The 27,603-nt window shown below is 35.7% G+C and overlaps 4 protein-coding genes across 8 annotated transcripts; 2 read left to right on the plus strand and 2 right to left on the minus strand.

The window, feature by feature from the left end:
• The first annotated feature begins 87 nt into the window (after nucleotides 1-87).
• On the plus strand, nucleotides 88-8,747 carry Hel89b (histone acetyltransferase 1). The gene is made up of 15 exons (XM_076315423.1): nucleotides 88-247; nucleotides 834-883; nucleotides 1,324-1,571; nucleotides 1,656-2,014; nucleotides 2,142-2,496; nucleotides 2,901-3,523; nucleotides 3,601-4,379; nucleotides 4,449-5,019; nucleotides 5,098-5,392; nucleotides 5,465-5,766; nucleotides 5,857-6,170; nucleotides 6,242-6,992; nucleotides 7,110-7,388; nucleotides 7,457-8,095; nucleotides 8,180-8,747. Exons 2-15 carry the CDS (start codon nucleotides 873-875, stop codon nucleotides 8,378-8,380), a joined length of 5,727 nt encoding a protein of 1,908 aa, XP_076171538.1. The 5' UTR covers nucleotides 88-247; nucleotides 834-872; the 3' UTR covers nucleotides 8,381-8,747.
• Nucleotides 8,671-24,936, minus strand: Agps (alkyldihydroxyacetonephosphate synthase). 3 transcript variants are annotated; one of them, XM_076315425.1, is made up of 7 exons: nucleotides 24,667-24,936; nucleotides 23,793-23,920; nucleotides 23,140-23,229; nucleotides 13,707-13,987; nucleotides 11,241-11,529; nucleotides 9,825-10,134; nucleotides 8,671-9,735 (listed from the first exon to the last, which is right to left on the minus strand). In XM_076315425.1, the coding sequence occupies exons 2-7, from the start codon at nucleotides 23,879-23,881 to the stop codon at nucleotides 8,962-8,964; spliced, it is 1,833 nt and encodes a 610-aa protein (XP_076171540.1). In that variant the 5' UTR covers nucleotides 23,882-23,920; nucleotides 24,667-24,936; the 3' UTR covers nucleotides 8,671-8,961. The 3 variants fall into 3 exon arrangements, with proteins under 3 accessions (XP_076171540.1, XP_076171539.1, XP_076171542.1); XM_076315424.1 differs by lacking the exon at nucleotides 24,667-24,936 and adding an exon at nucleotides 24,002-24,137; XM_076315427.1 differs by lacking the exons at nucleotides 23,140-23,229; nucleotides 23,793-23,920; nucleotides 24,667-24,936 and adding an exon at nucleotides 18,630-18,841.
• Vito (nucleolar protein viriato) lies at nucleotides 24,169-26,434 on the plus strand. 3 transcript variants are annotated; one of them, XM_076315429.1, is made up of 5 exons: nucleotides 24,169-24,581; nucleotides 24,720-24,839; nucleotides 24,917-25,104; nucleotides 25,180-25,285; nucleotides 25,344-26,429. In XM_076315429.1, the coding sequence occupies exons 3-5, from the start codon at nucleotides 24,995-24,997 to the stop codon at nucleotides 25,830-25,832; spliced, it is 705 nt and encodes a 234-aa protein (XP_076171544.1). In that variant the 5' UTR covers nucleotides 24,169-24,581; nucleotides 24,720-24,839; nucleotides 24,917-24,994; the 3' UTR covers nucleotides 25,833-26,429. The 3 variants fall into 3 exon arrangements, with proteins under 3 accessions (XP_076171544.1, XP_076171545.1, XP_076171546.1); XM_076315430.1 differs by having other exon boundaries at nucleotides 24,169-24,407; XM_076315431.1 differs by lacking the exons at nucleotides 24,169-24,581; nucleotides 24,720-24,839 and having other exon boundaries at nucleotides 24,847-25,104; nucleotides 25,194-25,285; nucleotides 25,344-26,434.
• On the minus strand, nucleotides 25,813-27,564 carry Nthl1 (Nth-like DNA glycosylase 1). Its single transcript, XM_076315428.1, has 2 exons — nucleotides 26,483-27,564; nucleotides 25,813-26,305 (listed from the first exon to the last, which is right to left on the minus strand). Exons 1-2 carry the CDS (start codon nucleotides 27,029-27,031, stop codon nucleotides 25,898-25,900), a joined length of 957 nt encoding a protein of 318 aa, XP_076171543.1. The 5' UTR covers nucleotides 27,032-27,564; the 3' UTR covers nucleotides 25,813-25,897.
• Nucleotides 27,565-27,603: the final 39 nt, after the last annotated feature.

Here is a 27,603-nt window from a genome sequence, read left to right on the forward strand (position 1 = left end):
GTGTAATCCGCCAATGAGAGCAAAATCGGGGGACAAAAGTCAGGTTCCCCTGCAATATGGCTGTCAGTATAAATTTGATGGTTGTAACATGCGTTTCTCTCCGAAAAATTTGACAAATAGTCTGTCTATCTGTCGACTTTTTCAAAATACACAACGTAATGTAATTTTCGAAGAATCAATACAGTGGGAAACGGCTATGCGGGTTAGCTGAAGTATAACGATTAGACACATTGTATTTTAAAATCAGGTATGTTTAGAAGTTCGTTAATCATTATTTATTTATATATCCATATTGCATTTGTTTATAATATCTCGACAAATATTATATTGTATTTGATCTTCTTAATTAAAACTTTTTGCGCTATACTCGAATATTGCGTTACTTATGTCCACGAACCTCTGGACCGATCGAAAAACGCGTCTTCGCAGATGTCATCTATCGTCTCCACCTCATCAACTTAACTGTAGCAGACTTCATTGTTGGATTTGACAATCATGTTTTGCTACTTGCATATTTGATTTCTTTCATCAACAAGTGATATATAACATGCAGATTGTTATAGCGTTTCCTGTACTCCATTTTATTTTACACAGCTGGAGCATTCACTGTACTTCCTACTGTACTTTTATGATATCTAACCACATAATGAAAATACATTTAACAATTAACATACAAAAATTTCAAAAATGCATTGCTGTCAAAAAATTTATATTAATTTGCTCTAAGTATATGAATAAATGTATTACAAATTTTCAAAGTTCATTAATTTTATAATATGTCTGAAAAGACATATATATATATATATATATGCATGCTTTTATTTTGGTTTCAGGTTTTCACAGCTGTTCATCAATCAACATCACTTGTAAACATGACATCAAGGTAAAGTATTACCTAATCAAAATATAAAATACTAAACAATATAAACATTTACATTTATATAATAGTTGCAGTAATATAAACATTAAATATTAATACAGAAAACTATTAAACATCAGCATGATATTAACAAAATGATGCATCATTAAAGATCCTATTTCGTGAAATACACAATAAATATTGATTAATATAAGATTTATTTATTAATCACTTATTTTAACCAATAGATGCATTGAAAATTAAATATTTATTGTTTAATCTAAGTTAAAACAAAATTTATGTCTATTGAATATATAATTGTACCTTTAAATTTATATAATAGTGAAAAGAGTTTGGATGATAATAACTAAGTAGAACATGATGCATTCTATAATGCCCTGTACTAAGGGGATAATTAATTTAGTAACATGATTACATGCAACATAAATTATTGGCTTTCACAGATTGGATAGACTGTTCATATTATTGGAGACAGGAACAAATGCTGTAACCAAAAGAGCTGCAGCACAACAATTAGGAGAGGCACAAAGATTACATCCTCATGATTTACATCATTTGTTAGCAAGAGTATCTACTCTTTTGAAGTTACCACAATGGGACACAAGAGTTTCAGCTGCACAGGCTGTGCAAGCTATACTTGCTCAAGTTCCTGCTTGGGATCCGCAACCTATTAAAAAGGAAACATGTACAGGTAATTGATGAATTTCTTATGTCACTTAATAATACATAGTTTATTATCCTTGGTTGCTGATTTATGAATCTTATTAATTAATAGATGGGGAAGCAAAAAAACATGTACCAAATAATAGATTAAATTTTGAAAAATTTGATATGGAAAAAGTCTTAGCACATAGTTCACACCTTACTGGATCAGAAGGCAGTGAATATGATTTAATTGCTGCTGATGGAGAGCAAATGCCACTTCCTAATCAAGGGGAAAAAATTATTGCTGATAAGTTGGGTCTTCATCCACGATTAATGGGTGTTGATACATCAGAGTTGTTTACTGCTGAAGATCTTACACCAGTAGTATTATCACCTACTACAAATACACATATTAAGATATCTGTGGGTGAAACTTTAAAACAACCTGGTGGACTTAGTAGACGTGAAATGAACAGAGCTAGACGCAAGGTACTATATATTTCTTTTATCTAAATATTACTGTTATAATAATATAAAGTTTCGAGTATAGCAAATGACAAAAAAGATACCAATATAGTTTGAAAAGTCTTAACATATTAATATTTTCTAAATACAGGCACGACAGTCAGTATCAAAACAACGTTCACGAGAACCAGATGACCATCGCAGCAATGAAGATTATCATAATAATTCAAATGCTCAATCCCCTGTTAATAGCACAGGCGAATCATTGAATAAAAAAATAAAGTTAGAAGAAGTGATCTCATCAGAGATGAATTTTAACTATAATATACAGACTGAGTCAACAAATGGAGTACCAGACAGTACTGGTTGCTGGCCAGATTCGGTAATAGACTGGCCATTAGAATCGTTTGCTGAAAGTCTTCGTCAAGATTTATTTAGCCAAAAGTGGGAAGTCAGGCATGGAGCTGCCACTGCTTTACGGGAACTTATAAAACTCCATGGAAAAGGTATATAAGACTTCAATAGTAATTGAAAACTATCAGGAGGAAACAAGGAATATTTATATTTTGGTTAGAATAAATTGTGGTTGTCTAACCATGATTGAACATAAGGATTGATCAAGTTTTAACAACTAAGGATAAAAAGTGACCACCTGTTTTAATTAGTTTTAATTGCAAGAGTTCCTCTCTGTTTTTTACCACATATTTTCATTACATTGAATATCTTTTAATGCAACTTCATTAATACAGACTGTTCACTGTATTTTTTACTTGTACCCTCTTTAGACTTTTAAACTTTAATGCTTAGTTTGTTGAAGACGCATTTTTGAAAATTAGTTTTTGAAATAATAGTCTTCAACTATTAGTATTAAAATAATATCTAAATCGAATTTTTAACTGGTACTTAATAGGCGCAGGTAAATCTAGAGATCAAACTGCGGAAGAAATGGAAGAAAGTCATTATCAATGGATTATTGATGCCGCTCTACGATTATTATGTGTATTAGGATTAGATCGATTTGGAGACTTTGTTTCCGATCAAGTTGTTGCACCCGTACGAGAAACGTGTGCTCAAGCACTAGGTTCTCTTTTGCTACTAGTGCCAAATCAAAAAGATAATGACAATAAAAATAAGGGTATTGTAGGCATACTTTCGGTCATGCTGAAACTTTTAGAACATGACGAATGGGAAGCAAGACATGGTGCATTACTTGCACTCAAATATTTACTCGCCGTACGGGACGATTTACTGGATGACATATTACCAAGAGTCTTTCCAGCCACCATGAAAGGTCTTTCTGATCCTGTTGACGATGTAGGCGCTGCTGCAGCTAGTGCACTCATACCTGTGGCATCTGCTCTCCCACGATTATTGGAACCATCAGAATTAGAAGCTGTTGTAATCCGTCTTTGGGAACTTTTACGCGAACAAGATGATTTAGCAGCAGCATGCAATAGTTTTATGGGGCTGCTAGCTGCTATACTTTCATTGCCTACAGCACGCGCTTGTCTTACGCCTCAGCCATTGTCTCAGGTAATAGTCGATATACAACGAAAACCATTTCATCCCTATTTAGTATTCATGTTGGATATTAAACAATGTAATTGTAGGTTTTGCCAAGATTATGGCCATTTCTTAGTCATTCTAGTTCAAGTGTACGCAAAGCCACTTTACAAACGTTACAAACATTAACCGGAGATGACGGTGCTCATACTGAAGATAGAAAAGAACGATGGGGCGAAGGTGGTGGCCTTGTATTACAGGAAGCTCTTCGTCATGTTTTTCAACGTGTACTTATCGAGCACGTAACTGCCATACAGGACATAGCCGAACGTGTTTGGGAGAATCTAGTCGTACAGAGTGATCTCGAACTATTATTGCATGCAGCGTGTCCTCTTGTCAGCACATGGCTCTGCCTTGCTATGCAACCAGAACACGTGCCATTTAATCCAAACTTATTAATGACTATAAGTTCACCCAATAAAGGGACTAAGAGTAATCAGTTTATCGGTACATGCGATGGACAATCAGATAATAGTAACAACGGAGGAAATAATACTGTAAGCGGAAACGTAAAATCGATATCCGAACTGAAAGTTTATATTGGTGGGATCGAGACTGTAGCTCAAAATATAAGGAAATCAAACGTGGTACAAGCTCGTTGTAGAGCTGCACGAATGCTAGGATTGCTATCGCATTACGTAGTACAACCAGCACCGGGTGTTACTTATACACCAGACATACCTAGTCCTGCACTTTGTTACGCTAAAGTATTACTGGCCCATCTTAACTCGCGCTCTGCATTGCAACGCACCGTTGCAGGTTTGACAATGTCCCACTGGGCAACTGTAAACAATATGAAATCACCTACGATACCGGACATTCTCAGGTATACAAATAAATTATTCTATCTTACTTTAATTTAGTATAATATAATAATAATGTATTTGCTTAAAAGGGACAAACTCTTGAGATGTTTAAACGAATGTGTATACTATGATGAGATCGCCGCATCTTTCAGTCGTCTAATACACGACAGCCGTGATTATATTGCCACTCTCAAACATTATAAATTACCTGTTCCTATCGAAACAGATGCATCAGGAGTAATAACACTCGATCAAATTGCGTGCCTTGCCGGGAAACCAATTTCAGAGCTTTGTGCCATGGGCAATGCGGCGGGCTCCGGAAGATCGGGTGGAAACATTGGCGGCACTCCAAGCACGATTAAACTAAAACCAAAATTGATAGAAAGTTTGGAAGAACGGCGAAAAGCGTTGGAAGTAGGCGCTGCCGATACAGCCGCGCAACAACTTTCCTACAATGTTATGTCAATGGCGGCACTCGCTGGTGCCGCCACAATGTTGCATTGCCTTCCTCCGTCTCCACAACCTCTTAATCCATTAGTGAAACCACTGATGGAAGCTATTAAACGCGAAGAAAATGAAGAGCTACAAAAACTAGCTGCAAAGCATTTGTCACATTTAGTTGACCTTTGTCTAGATAGAAAACCTTCTCCTAATGCAAAGGTACGCGCCGAAAATAAAATAACTTCTGCACAAATTCTTGATACCTTTGAGTAATCTTATCGGAATTTTATATCATAGATATCGACCAATTTATGTACATTCCTGTGCTCGGATATTGAATTTACACCTCGTATAAATTCTGATACGGATGCGGATCTTTTTGACGGAATTCTTACTTTAAGCAATAGACAGAAACACGCTGAAAGAGTAGCTTATAATCGGGGGGCGAACAGTGGTCTCGGTGGAGGAAGGGGCCCAGGTCGACCACCCACGACTGAAATTCCTTTGGAAGAACTACTTGCTTGCGAAGAACCCGAGGCCAAAGCCTCGAGAACGCGACGCCGTGGAGCTACTTTGGCGCTTATCACTATAGGTTTGCTTTAATGACAATCGTAATAAAATACAATTACATTGTATAGACTATTGACATTATTCATTCTTATAGCTACTCATTTCGGTGATCAATTACCTACTCGTTTGCCACATCTTTGGGAACTAATACTACCAAACTTATTACGGGAAGAAAAAAAGATCACTGATCGTCAAAATACTCAAGAAGAAGTAAATCAATTAATTTTTGGTTTACAAGTTTTAGAAATTATGGCTCCGAGTCTCAATAAAGCTTTACTACCCCCTGTCTTAGAATGTCTTTCATGTTTGTGTAAATTACTAGCTCATCCCTACAAAGCTGTTAGACATATGGCATCTCGATGTATTTCTGTATTAGCTACATTAGACACGGAAAAGGTAATATTTCACGTAAATTCTGTTAACATCTGCAACTAGGGTTTCTCTTGTCAATTTAGTAATTAACCCAGTTATTAATTTTTATTGCAGGTAATAGTATATATTACGCGCAGTGTAATACCTCTTTTAGAAACAACTGGCGGCGAAAAACTATATTCGACGACAGTAACAGCACCGAGTGAAGTAGATTCGATAAGGCAAGGTGCAGCCGAAGCATTAACATGTCTTGTCGAGAATTTGGGTGTTAATATAGTTCCATATGCTGTGCTTTTCATGGTTCCTTTACTTGGCCGTATGAGTGACCAAAATCAATGTGTAAGATTAGCTTGTAGCGCAACGTTTGCGACACTTGTACAACTTTTACCCCTCGATCCTGGAGCGATTACCGATCCACCAGATTTAGTGTATGTTTGAATATTTTAGTTCAAACAATTATATTCAGCATGTGTATTATACAACTTTAAATATATTCCAGAGAGAAGAAAGCTCAGGAACGACGATTCCTAGAACAACTTCTAAATCCACGCAGTATTCCAGATACCGAACTGCCAATTCCTGTAGCCGCAGAGTTGCGTTCTTATCAACGTCAAGGATTAAATTGGCTAAACTTCTTAAATCGTTATCGACTTCACGGCGTTCTATGTGACGACATGGGTCTTGGAAAAACGCTGCAGACGCTTTGTATACTGGCACTAGATCATCATCGTAATCCTCACGCACTGCCCAGCTTGGTAGTGTGTCCACCTACTTTAACTGGGCATTGGGTCTACGAAGCGGAAAAATTCTTTGAAAGCAAACACCTTTCTGTTTTACAATATGCCGGAACACCGCCCGAACGTGAAAAACTACGTCCGAAAGTTTCTTACCATAGACTGATCGTTGCGAGTTACGACATAGTACGTAAGGATATCGATTACTTCGAAACACGTCAGTGGAATTATTGTGTTCTCGACGAAGGTCATGTTATCAAAAATGGAAAGACAAAAAGTGCAAAGGCGACGAAACGATTGCACGCTAATCACAGACTCATATTATCCGGGACGCCGGTGCAAAATGACGTATTAGAGCTATGGTCCTTATTCGACTTTTTAATGCCAGGTTTCCTGGGCACTGAAAAACAATTTGCGGCGAAGTACTCACGTCCTATTCTAGCTTGTAGGGAACCGAAGGCTGGACCAAAAGAACAAGAAGCTGGTGCTTTGGCTATGGAAGCACTGCATAGACAGGTCATTTTTTCATCTACTTTTTAATGCCAATTAACAATTAAAACCATAATTTTAATTATGAATACATAATTTCTTTAAAAAAAAAAAAAAAAAAACGTTACAATTCATCCTGTGCAGGTTCTACCATTTTTACTTAGGCGAAATAAAGAAGACGTCCTCCAGGACTTACCACCGAAAATTACACAAGACTATTATTGTGATCTATCGACACTGCAACGTACACTGTACGAAGATTTCCGTACTCGACATTCTGCCAGTATGTTGTCTACGGCATCGTGCACTACGACGGCGAATAATCCTCAAGGTGGACATGTGTTTGAAGCATTGCGATATCTACGTAATGTTTGTAATCATCCTAAATTAGTATTAAATCCGCGACATCCTCTCTATCACACGGTTAGTATCAATGTGATTTACGTTGAAATTGTTCGTTTGGCAAATTGACTCTATGTTAAAATATTTAGGTGTGCAATTCATTGAAGCAGCAAAAGAGTACTTTAGCCGACATAGAGCACGGAGCTAAATTACCTGCCTTGAAACAATTGTTATTGGACTGCGGTATTGGGCAACCCCAGCAACAACAAAACCGTAATTCCGTATCTGCTGGTGGTACACAAGATAATCAACCACCGCAACAGCAACAATTAGTGAGCCAACATCGAGCATTAATCTTTTGTCAATTGAAAGCAATGCTAGACATTGTAGAGAAGGACCTACTCCGCACGCATCTACCTACAGTTACATATCTCCGCCTTGACGGTAGTATACCAGCAACGCAAAGGCATTCCGTGGTGGCGCGTTTCAATGCTGATCCGTCGATAGACGTGCTCTTATTAACGACTCAAGTCGGTGGACTTGGATTGAATTTAACCGGTGCAGATACTGTCATATTCGTTGAACACGATTGGAATCCTATGAAGGATCTTCAAGCGATGGACCGAGCGCATCGTATTGGACAAAAGAAGGTAGTTAATGTGTATAGGCTTATCACGAGATCGACGGTAGAAGAAAAAATCATGGGACTACAAAAGTTTAAGCTTCTCACGGCAAACACCGTTATTTCAACGGAGAATGCGTCCCTAGAAACAATGGCTACTGATCAGGTAATACTTAAGGGCTCTTATATTCAAACTATTGAAACAATTTTAATCCGTGTTAAAATTATGTTTGTGATTTTTTTGGAGCAGTTATTGGATTTATTTTCATTGGACAATGGCAAAGGAAAAAGGCCTGATATGCAAGGAGACACCGTATCAAAAGTTAGTGGTCTGCCAGGTGTCAGTCGTTCGGTCCTAGACATTCTTCCTGAATTATGGGAACAACAACAGTATGATGACGAATACGATTTTGATTCATTTTTATCCAAACTGAAGTCTGATAACCAATGAGCTTTCCACTTCGCGTATCGATATCACTGAACCACATACTAATGTAACGAAGTTGATGTATATTTAAAAACTGGTTATATTGACAAGCGAATGTACGCAAATCAAACCAGATAACAAAAAAAAAATCACGCCCCTTCCTCCTCTCCCTCCTCCCTAATTTTATGGACTGAAAATAACGAATATTCTTTTATTAGGAAAAAAAACAAGATATACGAACTACTTATTTAAAAGAAAAAAAAAAAAAAAAATTCGGATAAATAGGCTACAGATAATGTTGTTTAAGTACTATAAGTAAGCGAGTCTTGTTTATTTATAATAACTTATAAAAATGTCGACACAAATACAATTTCGTATTTGTACCAACTGACACCATGGTGCATATTTATTTATATATTTTACTAGTCTCTTTCTTTAACACGCATTTTCTATATCGTCGAGACATTTCAGTAAACGGCAATACCAATTGTTTTAATTATTATCTACAATTTCTCTCAATAAGAGCCATTATCCTCCCGAGTTAAAAGATAATCCCCCAGTGCGATAAAATTCGAAGTATCACAATGTTTTCGTTGGTATTCAGTTCACAGTTTCGATACACAATTCGGATCCAAGTTTCCAGCTGCGAATATGTTATGCGGATCCAGATGTAGTTTGGCTGCCCGGTACAGGGATACACCCACTTCTCCCACAGCGTCCGAGTAAAAACAGGAACGTAGTTTACCGATGCCGTGATGATGGGACAGGGAACCACCATTGGCAAGAATCTCTTCACGCGCGGCGTGCTCGATTGTTTCGTACGTTTCGACGGGATCCAATAGATTCTTATAATTAAACGCCATGTAGAAATATACACAACAACCGGCGTCGTAAGTTTGCGTAACACGACAAGAGATAAAGTACTGTTCGATACCGTGCGCGTAACACTCTCTGGCCACACGCGATTTCACATTCCTGCACAACGGTAGAGCACGTTTCCATGAAACCGAGGTCTCGAACGATTCGGCCAGAACGTAGAACTCCAGACCAAGATCTCGAATGTACGCTATAACGAACGTTAGAACATAACCCCGTTCACCGTTTGTTTCCCCCGCTGGCACGCCGTTATGTTGTTTCGCGATATCGTAGATCTTTTTTTCCTGCGCCGCTACATCGGCCGACGTGTCGCCCTCGAACAGAAGCGTAGCAACGCACATTTGGTCCCACTTGAATTTCTTTATCCTCGTTATATAGATTTGCTTCAATCCCTGTAAAATTAAACCACCCCAGCTGCTCTCCGGTCTCAGTACCTGACCGAATTGGAACTGTTCATTGTCCATCAAACGTATACTGGCGGGTTGACATCGTTTCTTGGCTACCTACACGTAAATATGAAAGATGATAATAATTTTTCGAGATTCGACCGATTGAACGTCTCGTTGAGATTAATTGATAGTAAAATTCTCACCTGACGCAACGCCATTACACCAGTTTGGAAATTTGGAAAAACTACGCTACCATATTTGACTACTTTTGGTATTGGCCTAATCTTCAACACTACTTCCGTGACGACGCCTAATGTTCCTTCGCTACCAAGGATCACATGATCGAAATCAGGTCCGCACGAAGCTCGAGGTACCAGTATACCCCTTTCCAACGTTATTTCAGGGTCTTCTGTTCTACCAGTGACCATTCTGACTCGGACAACAAGATCCTCAATGTTCCCGTACCGATTCTTCTTCATACCACTCGCCCTCGTCGCGACCCAGCCACCTAAACTGTTCTTCCAAGAAATATAAACAATTATAACCATAGTAGATGACCAATTTGTGCTATTGTACACAACTAATATTTATTTATGTAATGCATGCATAATCTAGGATAGGTCTGGCTGTAGTTTAATCACATTAAATAACTCCTTTATTGTTTATTATCAAAAACATTGTTTCACGAACAGTGTGTTCTATTTAATCGGATACTTTCAATACTTGGAAATAATTTATTTTTACGAGTCTCATAGTTTCTGTGATATTAAGATCACTCCAACGTTTCACTTTCGGTAAACACTTATCGTTGGTTGTTTAATTCCTCTCTGAATTGGCTACACAATCATGTGAAAAAAAATGTACTATATTATATTTAAAATGAACAAGATGACCTTAAGATACTATAAAGGGGTTATTTAAGGTACTAAGATATATTAATTATCCCTGTAAAATGATCGTTGTAAAGTATTCAATGTGATTATCTGTACAATTTGAGAATATACGAAAAAAGTGTTCGTATTAAAAATACTTTATTAAGAGAAGACAACAATGTACGGTAATAGAGATCTTTTCTCGGGTATCGTTAAAGATATTTTCAAGTTAGCTCCGTTTTTTGTATGAAATACGTATCATTTTACTTAAGTATCATAATTGCTCTTTAGTGATTCTGAATAATTTTGTGCAATAGATTATTGAAATCTTAAAAGAGATGTCACAGATATACAGTGAAATATTTAAATACTGAATTTTAAACGGACCGTATTAACCTTGAGATTCTATCTCCTTTGCTAATGCAAACGGAATAATTTTTTCATTCGTCCTTCAACTCTATAGGTAATCACGTCACTTTTCACGAATTATCCATTACAGAGTGTCTGTTAAGGGGATTCCCCTCTATGATAAATAACTTTAATAGAAACGTTCTTTTAATATCGTCAGTTGCTCGTGAGACATTCTATCGTGTCACAGATAAAACAGGCACCCTGTACACGTAGTTCTACACTATTATTATTCAATGTTTCGAAATTTGCATAGCACTGTTCCCCAAATGAAATCGTTTGCACTTCGTAGATAGTAGTGATTCCACGAGAACTATTTTTTAATTCGGATATGTGTACCTAGAAAATTCGTAAGAATCAGGTTCGTGACCGGAAGTCAGACCTTGAAGACGCAGTTGTTTCTCAAGGTCTTGGCCGATGATACCAGATTCACAGCAGGCAATTAAGTTTTCCCTATCTATCCATAATATTCTATTCATCTGCGAAGTGTCCAACAGGATGATTGTTCGTCGTTCATTCGTCGGACAAGACGATGCACCACTAACGCTGGTTCCACCTCCAAATGGAATACAGACTGATCCGTACCGAGCACATAATCTAATTATTTTGACGACATCCTCGTGACACTCTGAAAATACATAGTATAAATTTAATTATAATATAAAAAATTATAACAATTACAATTTTTTACTTTAACAGTACACTTCTTTAAAAGTACAATTTCGAGACTAAGACTGACGAGTTTTAATTTACAATATTTATTGAATGGGAAATGGATACACTGTCAATTATAAAAACGAAAATATTTTATTAAGAGAAGACAACAATGTACGTTTAATAGAGATCTATAGACGTTGGAATTTCCAGTCAGTTATATTTGAAGTTTCTATTAATTTTGCGCATATAACGTAAACAATACACGTACAACAAGTAAATGCTGAACTTACATACTTTTATTTCAAATACACATTTCGTGCAAAGTTCAAAATGTTTACCGCTTTATTGTATCGACTATGATATAACTGCATAATACTCACAGCTCGATATACGCGGTGCGATCCAAAAGAAATCGAACTTTGTTTATTTCTCGACTGCAAATATCGTGACGTGTGATACGAGCAATTTAATGGAAGTGTACGATTGCGTGTTTCTGTGATTCCAAAACGGAGCTTTGAGTCCGAACAAGGTGATAACGTGAAGTTTCGTGCAAAATTTGAAAAATCTGCTATATTAATATTGAAAACAATTCATCGAGTCTACGACAATGACGTCAATGCTTCGAGTGGTATTCACGTTTCAAGAATAGCCAAACGACCCTCGAAGACGACGAAGAAATCTGATAGACCACGCACCGGCACAAATCTGGAAAATTGAGAAAATGATTCGCGTCGACGTAACGATAAGTAACGATGCCATTCGTAAAATTGCTGACAACATTAGTGTTCCGTAGGACACGGTAGGTAACCTACGCGACACCAACGGTTTAGACGATCACGGTGAAGATCACGCGTGGGTCCAAACTGACCCGTAATTTCACCAAGCTCGCACAAATATTTCGAATCAAAATTCTATCCCCTAACATTTGTTCGTTTTTAACGAAAGTTGTACTAACGCGTACAAGTGCGCGGTTTCTCCGGGTCCAAAATGACCCGGCGAGGGTACAACAATCGTGACGGAAAATCTGAACACGCGTCCTCAATTCCTCGACCTTGAATCGGTAGAATCTTTAACTCGACGATCACATCTTCTCTATTCGCCAGATCTGGTCACTCGTGACTTCTTTCTTTTTTTTTTTTTTGCAAAAATTGAATCGAAACTCGAGAAACGGAGTATCGACGTTACGAGGGAAATTGCATCGCGACAGATACTCGAGAAAAAAATTTCCAAAAATCATTAGAGGCATGGTAACACCGTTGAGGTGAAGGGAGGGGACTGCTTCGAAGGGGAGGAAAGCCAAATTTAGATCGTTCGATGAATAAAATTATTTACGAACGCAGGTCGGTTTCTTTTTGCTCGCACCGTGTACATAATTTGAAATATTCGAATTGAATTTCTCGTTCGAGAGATTGAAAGTAATAATATTAAACGTTCCAAGTGTTGAACGAACAGAAGTGTGAACGAAAAATCATGATCGTTTAAAATCTTCAATGCACACGAGTCTACTTAAAATAAAGAACAAACAAGGCTGGAAAATACGTTGCTTGGTTTTGTTCCCGTTCGATTTGAATTACTCGTGCATCGTTCGCGTCACGCTCGTTACAATAGAAACACGTTTCAGAAATTACAGTGTGTATGTAAGTCAAGGCTTGGGAACTTGTTCGCCTCCCACTGCTATCTTCGATAATCGATAAGGCTGTAGAGCTATGTAGAAAGATTCCGAATGAAAGAGTACGAAAGTGGTAGCCCAATGAAATGCATTGCTAATAAATATAAAGATAACGTGTCTTAAAAAGAAAAAGAATTACCAATTGTCGGACTGCTCTTACCGCCTTAACCCATTAATGCAGAAGGTTTCGTCTTCGTTCTTTTTCAATAAAATTTAGTATGCGCGCAACGGTCGTAAATACTTAATATTGCACAATTGTCGGACATTATGCATTAATGGGTGAAGTTATCAAGGCCGTTGACCATTCCTTCTGTCCGTAAGTCTCGTAAAGCACAATATGGCCGCCGCCTACATATTCCGAGAGATAATATAATACATTGAAAATGAACAAACTGTACCACTGAATTCAAGAGAGCACGTTAAATATATACATATACATATATATATATGATTTTAGCGGGAATCTCTTTCGAACTCACTTGGCCAGAGGATCACGTCTGGTATTCGTTTGAACATCCCATTTCTCAGAATAAATATTTCTCGAAGTGTGTGCCCGTGTGCTCTAACGAGCCGATCGATACCCTTCGTAGAGTATTCAATTTTCAAGTCTTGAATCGCATCCATAAGTTCCGACGATACGACTGGTTCTGGTAAGTTAGTCGGTATCGGTTGAGACACACTTTTCCTTGTCAGATCTACGCCAAGCAGATCCTGGACCCATTGAGTGAAATACGGTAGTTCTTTACTTCCGATTGGATACCTGTAAACATTTCATTCGTTACACGCGTCAGAAAATTGATACAACGTAACGTACAAACACGTTATCTCTTAAGAAACGGTTTACGTTATCGAATCTGCTAATAATCCGAAAGACTCGAAAATTAAAAAAATGTGTCTACTCCGAGATTTCGTGCTACGAAGAAATTTTGGAAAAAAGAAAATAAATGCACACGCGTGTAAAACGTCGAAATGCTGTCTATCTGTGGAAAGTTAAGTAATTGGAAACTGAAAGATTATCTTTCTTTTTTTCTCTGTTGGTATATCAGTTACGCGTGATTGATTCTAGCAAATAGAAACATTCTTCTTGGATCAGCTAAGAAACAAGGTGTCTAGTTTCTATTTATAAAGATTTGTTGCACGAATAGCGAACGAAAGATTGAAAATAATCAAAATGGCGCTTTCTATGTGTACTAGTATTGGAATCGTTTAATCAGTTTATCTTATCATCGTGATAACCCATAATTTGAAACGTGGTTACCGTAGGTCGAAGATCGTAACGACTGTGATCGTAACAACCGTTACACTTTCGATAAAAAAAAACTCTCCTCGTTATTATTTCCTTGATATTCAGTTTATTCGTATCTTGGTTTATTCAGTACGTGAAAGTAAACGAAATGGTAGACGTCGTCGTTAAATACACCGTTTGATATTCTACTAATGTATATTAATCATTTCACCTACCAGTTACTATCTAAAAAAAAAAAAGAATAAAACTAAAACGGGTTATTTTCTCACTATTCTGTGTACTCCACGTGATAATACATAGATTATCGTTAAAAAAAAGTCAACGCGTGCAATTTTACCGTATGTAATTTTACTTTTCGCGAGAACAAATATTTATAATAGAAAACACATGCGTGTTCGAATAACACCGCCGCGTTCTTTCGTCAAGTGAAACTAAATTTTTCTCCTACCGTGGGTTGAAAATACTTTTGCCCGGTAAACTCGGTGTAAATTCATAAAGATTTATTCCTCCTCGTCGAAACAGAATTAACGGTAACAATGCAAATTTCCCGCGGAAACGACTGATTCTGCAGCTGCCATCCAAAAGTCACAATTAGGTAAACTCAGTCAAGGACCCATTAGCACGGTTCGTGGTGTAATAGCTCGCCTAAAAATTCAATTTGTGCCTGGGACTCGAGATTAAGAATCATCCTAATGTTTACACATCTTCTTTTTGAGCTGCCAAGCGGCTATAAATTTAAAAATCAACTACACGAACTTCAAAGCGACGCCGCTCGCGTATCGGTGTCGTTTACAACCGCTAATGCAAAAGATGGCTTTTTCGTTTCGCGCGAATATCCTCGATGCAATGTTTACAAAGTGACCCGATTTTTCGTTACTCTCGACCGAACATTTTTAAAAAACGTTTATAATTTATCAGATTATAATTAAAAATTGTTCCGTTCGGACCAGTTCTCGTCGAGAAGAAAGACACTACGACTCGTGTACGAATTTTAAATTCATAAAATTCGTAAAATTCGTAAAATTCGTAGAATTCGATAAATGGAGAAACGTTCCATTGAAATAAATTTTTCCTGACAATCTCGCGACATTAATGACATTTATGATACAACGCGCGGTTTCTGGGTCGTATCGGGCGCGGAACAATTCGCAGGTATCGAGTTACGCGTACGTTTATCCATAATTTTAAAAAAAATGATACTAGTATCGAGTTAGTATCATAGGCACGTCAGGTAGATAGTTCAAGGTATATTGAAATTATCGACACAAATGAATTTGAAGAAAGTCGACGGCGCGCCAAGTATTCCACGCTCGGTGACACGGATAACGCAACTTATTCCGTGTCTGGATACAAATGGATTAACAATGAACGGTCTAGTGTTGGAAAATAATACAAAACGTGGATACTTTTTGCACGAGTAACATCCATCCGTCACACGCGTGATCGTACCTAAACGATCGGGTGTTATTGCACTCGTGGTACAATTTCTATTATAAATATACGTTTTCGCGAAAAGTAAAATTATATAGGAGAAAATTGCACGTATTAACGAGTGCTCGAAAACAATAATTCTTTTACATAACGTTTGAGTTTATTCGACGTTACTTCGCGTTATTGCCCAGCAATTGCTGCGACAAATATAAAATACAAATAACGTAAACAGAAGTAGCATTATAAAAAAGTTGAAAATGCAAAATCGAACGAAGTATCGAATAGAAATCGTCGAACGAAGATTCCCCTATTCCTTGGAAGAAAAAACGAATGAAAAATATATACAATGACCAAATTGTTACCGACACATCGAAACTATTACTCGTTAAAAAGTTCGATAAGAAATCAAATTAAAAGTTTCCCTCGAAACGATACTTTAGTTTTCTAAAAAGTGTATTCTCATATAACGTCTTACAGCTCGATTGCATCGGGTATTTTTATTTCTTGAAAAAAAAAAAAAGGAAAGAAAAGAGAACAAGTGGTCATCGATTGAAAATTTAGTACCGAATTGTTGGCACTAATCGAAAAAGCTGATTTCACACGTTTTCCAATTCGTGTTCGCACGTCGGTGTACGTAAATTTACCGACGCGAAGAATCGACGCGAGGCTTCGCGAAAGCCGTAAACATGAAATATTATGCGAGAAATACACGCGGTAAAACTGATGCCACGACGTATGTGTACGCGTATTTCCGAATTAACACGTTTCGACTGCGTTTCACGCCGCTTACTCGTTCGCGTTCATTAGAATTCATTTGTTCAATAAAGACGGTTACACCTCATCGACGATCCTCCAAGGCTGACGGGAGAAACAGGAGAAACATGAAATTTCTCGTACGTAACTTACGACACCGTAGGAAAACGAGTTCTAGAAGACGTTGACCACGCGGGACAACGAACATTTATGTCACAATTCGATACGAGAAAGATCTATTAGCGTCGAGCGCACGGCGAAAGTTTCGGGCTCAATTGCACGCGTAATCTGCTGGTATCGTTAGCACGATCGTTTCGATTACTTTACGAGGGTCTTCTATCGTAAAACGTCTTTTTTTAAGCTGCTTTTTCTTCGCTGCAAACCATCCAACAACGACGTTTACCACCACTTGTCCACTGTTCGTGCTTTGGTAACGTTTGAACATTTTCCTTCGAAGGAAATGGATTTCGAGTTCGATCCATTTGCGGTGATCTATGTGTCGATGTGGTCTAGTAAACGCACGTGTTTTTAGAAAAATATCCTTCGATGGTTCCGATCGTTCTGCTTATCCGGACGAAAAGAATCAAAAATATTCTCAAGTAGTGACAGAATTGAGAATCGAAGAGAAACCGAAATTTGAAAAAATTTTACAAATTTCGAGGTTTGATTATCGATTTTTTTAATTCTCTGGTTCTCTTTCGCGGATTGGAAAAATGAAAAAAAAAGAAAGGATTTTGATTTCAGTCTGCTCTAGTGTGCACCATTCGAACGATACGAATACCGTTAATGTGTTTAAATATTATCTGAATACATTGTGTCATCGACCGATTGCTGATTCACGGATACAATGAACCGTTGAGATTAATTAAATCGATGACATTTAAACGACGATCGACAATGACTCATGGAATCGGTCGAATGCTTTCATTTATTACACTTTTCATTTAATCAACGTGTAATCGTTCGATGTATACCTTGAATGGTTACGTTAATAAAAAAGTGGAAAACACGTATCGAAAATAGTATCTATTGTGACAATAATTAAACAATAATCGTCAATGGACGTTGGTGTACGTTTACTTTTTCGTTTGTCAGTTTCTTTGATAATTTTATCTTCCAGTTGAAAAGAATTTGCAACCTCGTCTAGATAGATATTCTCCTTGATACGACCCCGTGAGTAGAAATCAAGAGGTGCAATATTTACCGATCTTGAAAGCCAAGGTACTCAACGACCGTTTAAGAAACCTCTATTCCTTTTTGTAAATGTTGCACCACCGTGTTGGAAAGTTAATCGTCTTTCAAATTGCGAAGACTACGATCAAATAATAGAATCTTCGTTCGAAATATTTGTACGAACGAGGTCAAGTTACGAATTTATTTCGACCCTGGAATGGTCGCTTTCGTGATCACCTAAACCATAAATTATGCGGTTAGTAAATTTATTTCGTACCGTTTGATAAGTGCCAATTTTGAACAATGTAAAACCTCACTTTTCGAGAACTCTCGTTCTTCGTAATTGATATCTAATTACAGCAGAGATATTTCCACCAAAAACTCCCAATGCGAGCAATATTGTTAAAAACGGTTCGTTGTACTTCGAATAACTCGACAAACTCGGCCTTTAGTTATTCGCGTGAACGAACTGCGACAGATTTTTACATTTCACCTCGATAATTCGCGAAATGAGATATCATTACCATAAACAGGTTGTATATAGATACAAATAGAAATTACGATCGAAAATTATCGACAACTGTGAATCTAACTCACAGTGATACGTTTTGATCCTGATCGTGCACCACGAGTCTCGTAATTTAATACAAAAGGGTTAAGATCAATGAAAGACAGATAATATCATTGTTTACACGTAATTCTTGCATCAACGCAAGAATAGATACGTGAAAACCAAACGGAAAATAAACGCGTATTCGACGAATTTTCAAAGATATTTCAAATGGAATTTCTCACTTACTTTTTTCTCGCGTATAATCATCTTCTTTTAAATGGTACCAGATTCGTTGGCGCAATATTTTTAAAAATGTGGTACAATATCGTTTAAAACGATGAAGATTCTTCGTTGAAATTACTCGCTCGAAAGAAATTCATTTCTCGACGATACTCGATCGTTCTCTCGAACAACGAACAATTCACGACATATTTACTCGGAAACGAAGATATTCGACATGATTTACACGCGTTACGCGTGCTCCTTTATCCGTGAGTGATGCAGGTATTACGAAACGAGATATCTCACTTTGCGAAACGAATGTGTCATACGGTTACGTTCTAATGTAGGTTATCGTTCGAATAAACTTTAATCGGCCATCTGTATCGCGAGCGGAGCTCCCTGCTGGAAATTTTCAATTAATAAATCGAAATCCCCGTACACAACGTCGTAAAGGCTAATTCGTGTCGTGTCAATATCGATGAGAACCATTTTATCTTCCGATGAAAAATGCTAAAATTGTAAATAAAACGAATAGTAAAAATTACACAAACGTTGCCTCGTATTCCGTGCTCGTAGTTCTCTGTTAATTCGACGAACAATGTAGAGTGAAAATGAAAAATTCATAACTTGTATCCTCGCTGGTTCTTGTCGTGCTACTCGTTACTGCTAACGTATTTATCGAAAGAACGATTAAATAGTCTCGACGGGCACGTTAGTGTACGTTCATTTTTTAATTTTTCAAATTCTCTAATCATTTATTTGTTCTTCCACTTGGAAAGAATTTACCATTACGGGAGTCCGTATTGAATCGACACACAAAATTAAAATAATACTTATCGTTTCTCCACGTGCTACCGATTACCATGTATTTTGGTTTCACTGGTGACTCGTTTGAATATATTTGCACATACAATTCAATTATCCCCGTTCATATGCATTTTTTGTCTTATTATTAATTGACATCGTTTCCATAAAAATGGTACCGATAGCAACAATGTTGTTCGTTGTTGTATTACAGAGTGCAACGAAGGCCTTATCGCGTGACCCCAGTTGTGCAAGTATTAGCAAAGCTAATAACTTCGTTCTAAAATTTTCCACAATCGCTTAGGCACAAAATTGTAAAAACCAGCACTAAACTTGCACGATGCGTTTGTTCAACGAGTGTTGATCTTTGGGCACAAGTTAGTTCCTTTTACCGTGAATTCTAAAAAGTACTTATTGCACATTAGACATTACAACGATCAATCTTCTCTCGTTGACTACACGTCAGCGTACCTATAACGAGATACGCTTATCCTGCAGATAGAAATACGGAAACTACACTTCAAAGTCACGATGTGTCGATACGTGCTACCTGCTTAATAAAAAAAAGACGTAATACTGTTTGTCCATTAATGTTTAGCTTACATTGTAATACTGAAAATGTTGTTCAATGCTAACAAACAAATGGACGATAAAAATGAATAAATATCTACCGTTTAACGTAAAGCGTTCAAACAATTACGAACAGTAGTATACTAATCGCACCCAGAGTTGAGCATTTTTTAATCGAGATAGGATCCGGATTCGTTCGTAGAAAAATTCATTGGTTGCACGAAAAATGTTTCGTTCTGTAAAATGGTTGTTCGTCGCTCGTGTGCACGATTTTACGAGCGATATCAAAATCTCGAATTTACATTGGTCCTTCCCACAAGTTCCGTTTACAATCTCCCCGAATTGTTTCGGAACCGCAACGCGATAAACGACGAAAGTGATCGAGTTTCAACAATTTGATACAGATAAAAAACAGCGAAAAAGTAGGCGTTTTCGTTTCCTACATAACATAAATTGATGGCTTATCGTTACGCGCTTGTAAAAAGTGATTTTTTCTCGGGTTGCTTGATAAATAATAGAATGGTTTAACTGCTTCCGAATTGCTTAATAACACAGAAAGTGATTTAATTATTTTCCGACTGGAATATTTTACCTCGAAGATCAACCCCAAGAGATCGATTTAGTAAAGAAGGTTATTGAAAATTATCGGAAGATCGTCGATTGAATATTTTATCGTCGGCTGTGCATAGGCGTTGAAAGAAGAATAGCAACATTCTCGTCTGTATTCTCGTTTTGTTCAGCAGAACGTCAATTATCCAAACTAATCGAGAAACAAATCTGTTCAAATGAGCAATTTTTCGGACGATCGGTATGGAAGAACCAAACTTTCGAATATATCGTGAAACGACCGAAAATAAGACAACTTATACGAATGTTTATTACGTAAAAGAATTATTAAGAATGCATTCGCTAACAAGAGAAATGTATTAGACAAAAATGATCAATCGTTTTTAGATGTCGCCAAGTTTCGAACACCCCTTGAAATAAATATCTGTGGAGCGTGTAGTTCTTTTCGTTGTTCTCCACTGTTGTGATACAATGCACAATGCATTTTAGCTTTACGGTACGTTGGTACAGTACTGTGCATTAATGGAAAGTTGACGAGTGAAAGGAATACGTGTACGATTGGGCACAGTGGATTAGCCACATATCTACGCGCACGTATTCTTAATCGCGGTGTCTTATTGGCTGAAATGGCTTCATCTACTACTAATCGCGTTGCCTGACAAGGAGAGGGGATACGACTGGACGATGCGATACAGCGCGAAGCAAGCGGTGCAATGGTGGGGGTTATAGGGGAGTTGAAGATACGGTATAGGCGGAGTCAACGAGGTACTCCCCTTGCCCCTGTGCCACCGCGTCAGTCATCTTTCCAGCAACGGATAGTACATAGACTGGAACAACCCACGATATCTTCATCTTTTATATTATTTATTTATTTTGCATCATTTTTATCATCGTTTTTATCAAGAATGATCGAAATAGACCAAAAAGTGAATAGAACATCCCATGATACCTTCATCTGTATTGTTTTTATCAACGTTTTTATTAAGAATGATCGAAATGGACCAAAAAGTGAATAGAACATTCCACGATATCTTTTTCAACTTGTATTACTTTCATCGTCATTTTTGTTAAGCATCGGTTGAAACATGAAATTAATTTTATACCCTGAATTACTTCGATCTGTATCTAACTATTCTTGAATATCATCGATACCATAGTTTTTAAACTCGTATGATTTTTTCCAAAGTTTCCTCGCGAATTTTAGACACGAGGGTCTCGAAAATCTAAAGAACGATAAATACTCGAACACAAGATATTCAAGAACGCGCGGAAATTTTAAGACCTCATTATAAATGTTTGTCTATATCTTCATATGTTTACTTTAACATTTCCTTAATGCTCCTACTGTACTTGGCTTACTTTGTACTCCACCTTTCCCCCTCCCCCGTAAACATTCCAAACGCACACAGGCTCGAAACCCTAAATATACGTATGTACAAGTTTTGACATCTTTTCCTTGCATTTGTTATAAATGTCATAAACTTGTAAAAATCGATTCATTCATAAATTTGATAATTTTAGACTAAATATATGATAAAATTGTAACAATACTCTTGTAAAAAGCAAAAATCAACAAAAACAAAAAAAAAACATAGGCAGACAAAATGCATAATATTGCACACAGTACATAAATAAACATTATTCATTTTTTTCACGAAAAAAATGCCACTTTGGGAATTACTGTTAATTAACAATTGTGTATTAATTATTCGCACCGTGCTAAAATTTTTTTACACAATTGTCTACGAAACGAAAGTATAAATCTTGTTCACAGAAAGAAAATCTAATGCCTTTTAACAAATAGAATTATCCGTACTTATTCGAATTTAATATCGAACTTAACAATGACGAATTCAATATTATTTTTTAAAAAATAAACAATACTTACGCAATTTGCATTGCAGATTGTTAATTATATTATAAAAACAATAAGAGTATAATATAATATATATTTATAATAATAATATTTGATGCAGTAATGTTATAGTATTTTTTTAGTAATAATAGTATGGCATTTTAAATAGTTGCACAGTAAATATTCAATCACTATCGTTTAATATGTCGAAAAATATCACATTTCTTTATAACGGTATATATTATAATTGTTAAAAGCACTTTAGGAATAATTTTAAAAAAGTACCATTTTGTCTAAAAAAAAAATTAGATAAACATTTTCGTTAGATGTTATATCAATGATTTTACTTCGTTTTAAACTTGAGATAGTGTCGAGTGTTTATCTTTGCCAAGGTTCATAATTGCAAGGTTATCTTTAATTGCAAAATAGATGTTGCAAGCAATAGAAAGACATCTTGTGCATGAGCAATTAGTATTCTTTTCCTTTACTAATAACAGGTAATCTTTGGATAGATATACACAGTATGACGAATATATCAACGGATAAAACAAGTTAAGAAATAAAAAAAATAAAGTACTAAAATTTTCCTTCATTTGTTTCTAAAATAAATACGTTTACTTATGTTTATTTTTTGTGTCAAATAGTTAAAAAGTATTAATTCCATTGCAATATCTATTCGAAATAAATAAATACATGCATAGAACAGTATAATTAAGTTATTTTTCACAAAAGACTCACCGATTGCCAGTAAATTCAAGAACATTCCTTTCGTTAACACGAAACTGGGAATCCTTATAACCCCAGCCATTCCACTTCAATAATTCATGCCTTTAAATTCGAAAAGGAATAACATTATTTGACATGTACTATTACCATTATAAAATAATTAATAAACTGATTAAATATCAAGAAATATTTCAAATCGTAATTCGCGACACATTCGGCGCGCATTTCCGAAACCACGTGACTGATCGAATAACCAATCGGTAGAAAGAGCATTAACTTCTCACACAACAAACAAAACTCCTGTAAATAAATCGATTTTTATAGAAAATTATGAATTGATAAGAAGAAATATCGAGAAAATTTAAACGCTTTAGTGATTTTTACGTATATGGTGCGAACAAACCGCAATACACAAAATCATAATCGTGTCAAGGAACGGAGAAAATATTATCGATCGATCTGTTTCTTTTATACTCGAATAGTATGAAGGGTGCTTTAGATTCGTAACATCTGTCGATGAGTCAGCTGGTATTTGCCTTAAGGCGTGGTTACAAATAATTGAACAACGTTCACGTTGTCGCGGGTATTTTTCACGATATTATCCCATCATATCAAGTTCTGTGTAGGGACTGACGCGAACCAAAAATTGCCGGTACAAAACTGACCTTTTTTGCGGTATAACACTCTGGAAGTGGGTGGATCCATTTAAATGCTCCACATCCTTGATTGTTCCATTTTTCGGATTAGTCGACATATTCTATTGACTGCACCGAGAAGGGCCTAACCTTTAGATCTGAACAAAACGACCAGGTATAAGAGTAGATGCTTGAGCGCGCGCTCTTCGCGGCAGTGTGTTGATTATTGACACGCGCACCGGCAAACCAAATTTAAATCAATAGAGCCCCCGCCCTACAACTGCCTGCCTACCGACGGATCTTCTCCTCGTCAAAGAAACCAATCACTTATACCCGATGCACTCTCGTTGCAAATGACGAACGCTTTCCACCTACTAGTAGCAAGCCGACTCACCACGCTGAGCGTTCCTCACGCACATGTCCCATGGTGCTATATACGTCTTACCAGATTGAGGGATTCTTTTCATGAGAAGGATTTCCCACGCATGCGTGAATAGTAATTCAATATGAGGGACTCGTAAAATCAGTACTATGTTTATTCAGATATTTTTATATCTATAATTGCGAGAACTGTGCATTATTTCGAATGAAATATCAAGCTACGCAATGATATTTGATATATTTAAAAACGAATGATTATTGTTGGTATGTTATATGTTGAAGTTATTTCAATATCATTAAATGTATTAACAGTCGACTACACTGAAACTGAATATACAATAATAGCATTGTATTAAGCAAATAGACGAAAAAAGAAGCAGTATTAAAGATATGTATCTAATGATAAAAAATTAGATTACATTTTATGCATGTAATACGGTAATATTAAATACAAAATATACTATTTGATTTGATTTTTAATTTTCATATCAAAGATACTTATAAAATCGAGTACAATACTTACATTTTTATATATATTGCTATGCAAAACTTAGGAGTCTGATAATTTGTTTTCAGTAAAAGTTCAATATACATATTAACATAAGAGTGATACATTAATAGACGTGAAATGCTTAAAATTTGAGAGTACGTTCTAGCTTTCAACTTGAAAATATCAGTAAATCATATTTTATTCGTGTAAGTACATAAAATAAGTTTTTTTTTGTACTTCTAAATTATTTTGCACATCATTACACTACTTTTTGTTGCATAAGGATACACTATTCTGTTGCATTGCTGCGCATAATATTCATAACTTAAACATAACCTCTACGTAACCTGTACGCGTGGTTATGGCGCCACATGTAAAAACGCAACCCAAATTACTTAATGTAAATAGAAAACCTAGTCAACCGAAGAAACGAAGAAAAATTACGCTCGTATTTGATGAAAAAAAAAGACGGTAATTATATTCATGTTAATTAATGAAATTAAAAAGATTATGAACATTATGAACATTCTATACTCTCAAATATAGAGACTTTTTGACAGGATTTCACAAACGAAAAGTAGAGCGACAAAAGAAAGCTCAAGAGCAGTTGCAACAGCAATTGAAAGAAGAACGAAAAAGAATCAAACACGATGTAAGTATTGGTACTAATTTCATTAATACTAAAATAATAAAATACATTATTTCCATAGACACGGGAACATTACAAAAAGTTATTGTCAAGTCGTGATATTCCTGAAATTCAACAACTATTGTCTGAGCGAGAATTTGAAACAGAAGGGCATACTGTTAGTATTTTAGAGTTAAATGTTGCAGATTTTGCAGAAAAAAATGCATTAATTGGAGAAAATAAAAGTAATCATGAAACAGATAGCAAAGAGCAAGAAGAAAGTGATAAGGATTCTGAAGATGACGAACAAATTGTGGGAATGACATTAAATGAAAACAAAGCAGTTAAAAGTTCTAAAGAAACTACAAAAGAAAAGCAGATTAATAATAAGAAAGATTTGAAACGAACAATAAGAAAAGCCACATTAAATCAAATAAAAAAGAGTAAAGCATTTCAACAAAAACAAAAATTAAACCGCCAAAAGAATAAAAAAGAAAGCATGAGAAAACTTAAGAGAGTTCAAAAAGTACAAAAACATAGTGGAAAATTTAAAAAAAAATCAAATCACTGAATTTTTTCACATTTTGCTTCATGTTTTATAAATAAGTACAATTTATAATAAATAATTTTAGAAAATTATGTTTTCTTTTTCGTTTCACTTTTCACAACAAATGGACATATATTTTTATTTAGGCATTCTTTACATTTGGGAAATCGCGGTAAGCAAATTTCTTGCCCAAATCCAACAAATAGATGATTTACCTCTTGCCAAAGATCTTTTGGAAGCCATTTTTCCAATGCAATTCTTGTTTCTTCTGGTGTCTTTGTTGGTTTCTCTACCCAGTTTAATCTATTAGCGATACGATGCACATGCGTATCTACACCAATGCCAGAAACTTCACCCCATGCTATTTGCATACAAATATGAGCCATCTTTGGTCCCACTCCTGGTAATTCACATAATTCCTTTAATGTTTTAGGAATATCACCATCATATTTGTCAATTAAAATGGCTGATGTCTTCTTAATAAATGTCACTTTTTTCTGGAAAATATCATTACTCTTTAAACCAGTACCTTGTTTAATCAGTATTTTCTTTCAACAGAAGATTTGTGCAAAATAATAAAATGAATATATTTTAGGTAATAAATTGTGTTTTTCTTTTTAATAAAATGGTATATAGAAAACATTCTAAAATTTATTAACATGATATAAATCTACCTTCCAAAATCCAACTGGATATATAAGCTTTCCAAGAACATCATCAGGAGAACCTGCTATCATTTCTGCAGTACAACCATAACTGTTTAGTTTCTGCATAGCTGCATGAGTAACTTGGTCCTTAGTCTGACTGCTGAGCATCAATGCCATTAACGATTGAAACCTAGAGACTTTGGCAGAGGCTTTTGGATCGGCACATTTGTGACAACCCATTTCATCCACAGGTGCTGTTCTGTGTTTTCTCATTTCTTTAATATTTTCTAAAATAGTTTCCCAATTTAATGGCATCCAATTATTTTCTTCGGTTTTGATTTCATTTTTCACATCATCGGTTTTTACTTCACAAATTTTTACGTCGTTCACATTTTCAATTTCTTCGCATTTTATTTTTATTGGTGTACGCTTTTTCTTTTCTGTTTTCTTTGGTAAAGTATCTTCGTTGTTAAAATACTTCGATGTTGTACCTGATGGATCTATACTGCCGGCTTTATTTCCAGATCGTAAGTATTTCGAAGATGTAAGATTATCAAGCTTTAATTTTTTACTCATTTTAGGATTATATTATAGTAACATATAAATGTAAGTTCTCTTTGATGTAACAAATACACTATATAACTGGTGACATGATTTAAAAGCAACATAACCTTTTGCACTTCTTCGCAATCCCCAATAGACAATTTAAAATTCGAATTACATGCAATCTGCGCATGTGCACTATTTGGTGAAAACTCGCACTCAACATATCATTTTACATGGATGGTTTACATTGCTTAAATTTTAGATAAACATAATAAATCAACAAATTTTGTAAAAATATTAATTGAATTCTAAAAAATACGTTCGTAGTAAGTGTTCAGAAATTTCAACAAGGAAAAAATAGAATCAAAAAGATCTATGTCTTACTTTTCAGTTATTTATTTTTTTATATAATGAGAATACTTACATAAATGAATGCATAAATCATGAACTAATGTAGCACGGATTTCACACAAATCATTGAAAAACTAATAACGTTATGTATATTCATTCTATGATAGCATTGAATCCAGATAAAGTTTTCAGAATTTTTTTGAAGATTTTAAAAATATGCTCTTTCATAAATTCTATTAAATAAAATAGTT

Source organism: Ptiloglossa arizonensis, chromosome 6 (assembly GCF_051014685.1).
Source record: "Ptiloglossa arizonensis isolate GNS036 chromosome 6, iyPtiAriz1_principal, whole genome shotgun sequence".
NCBI classification, from domain to species: domain Eukaryota; kingdom Metazoa; phylum Arthropoda; class Insecta; order Hymenoptera; family Colletidae; genus Ptiloglossa; species Ptiloglossa arizonensis.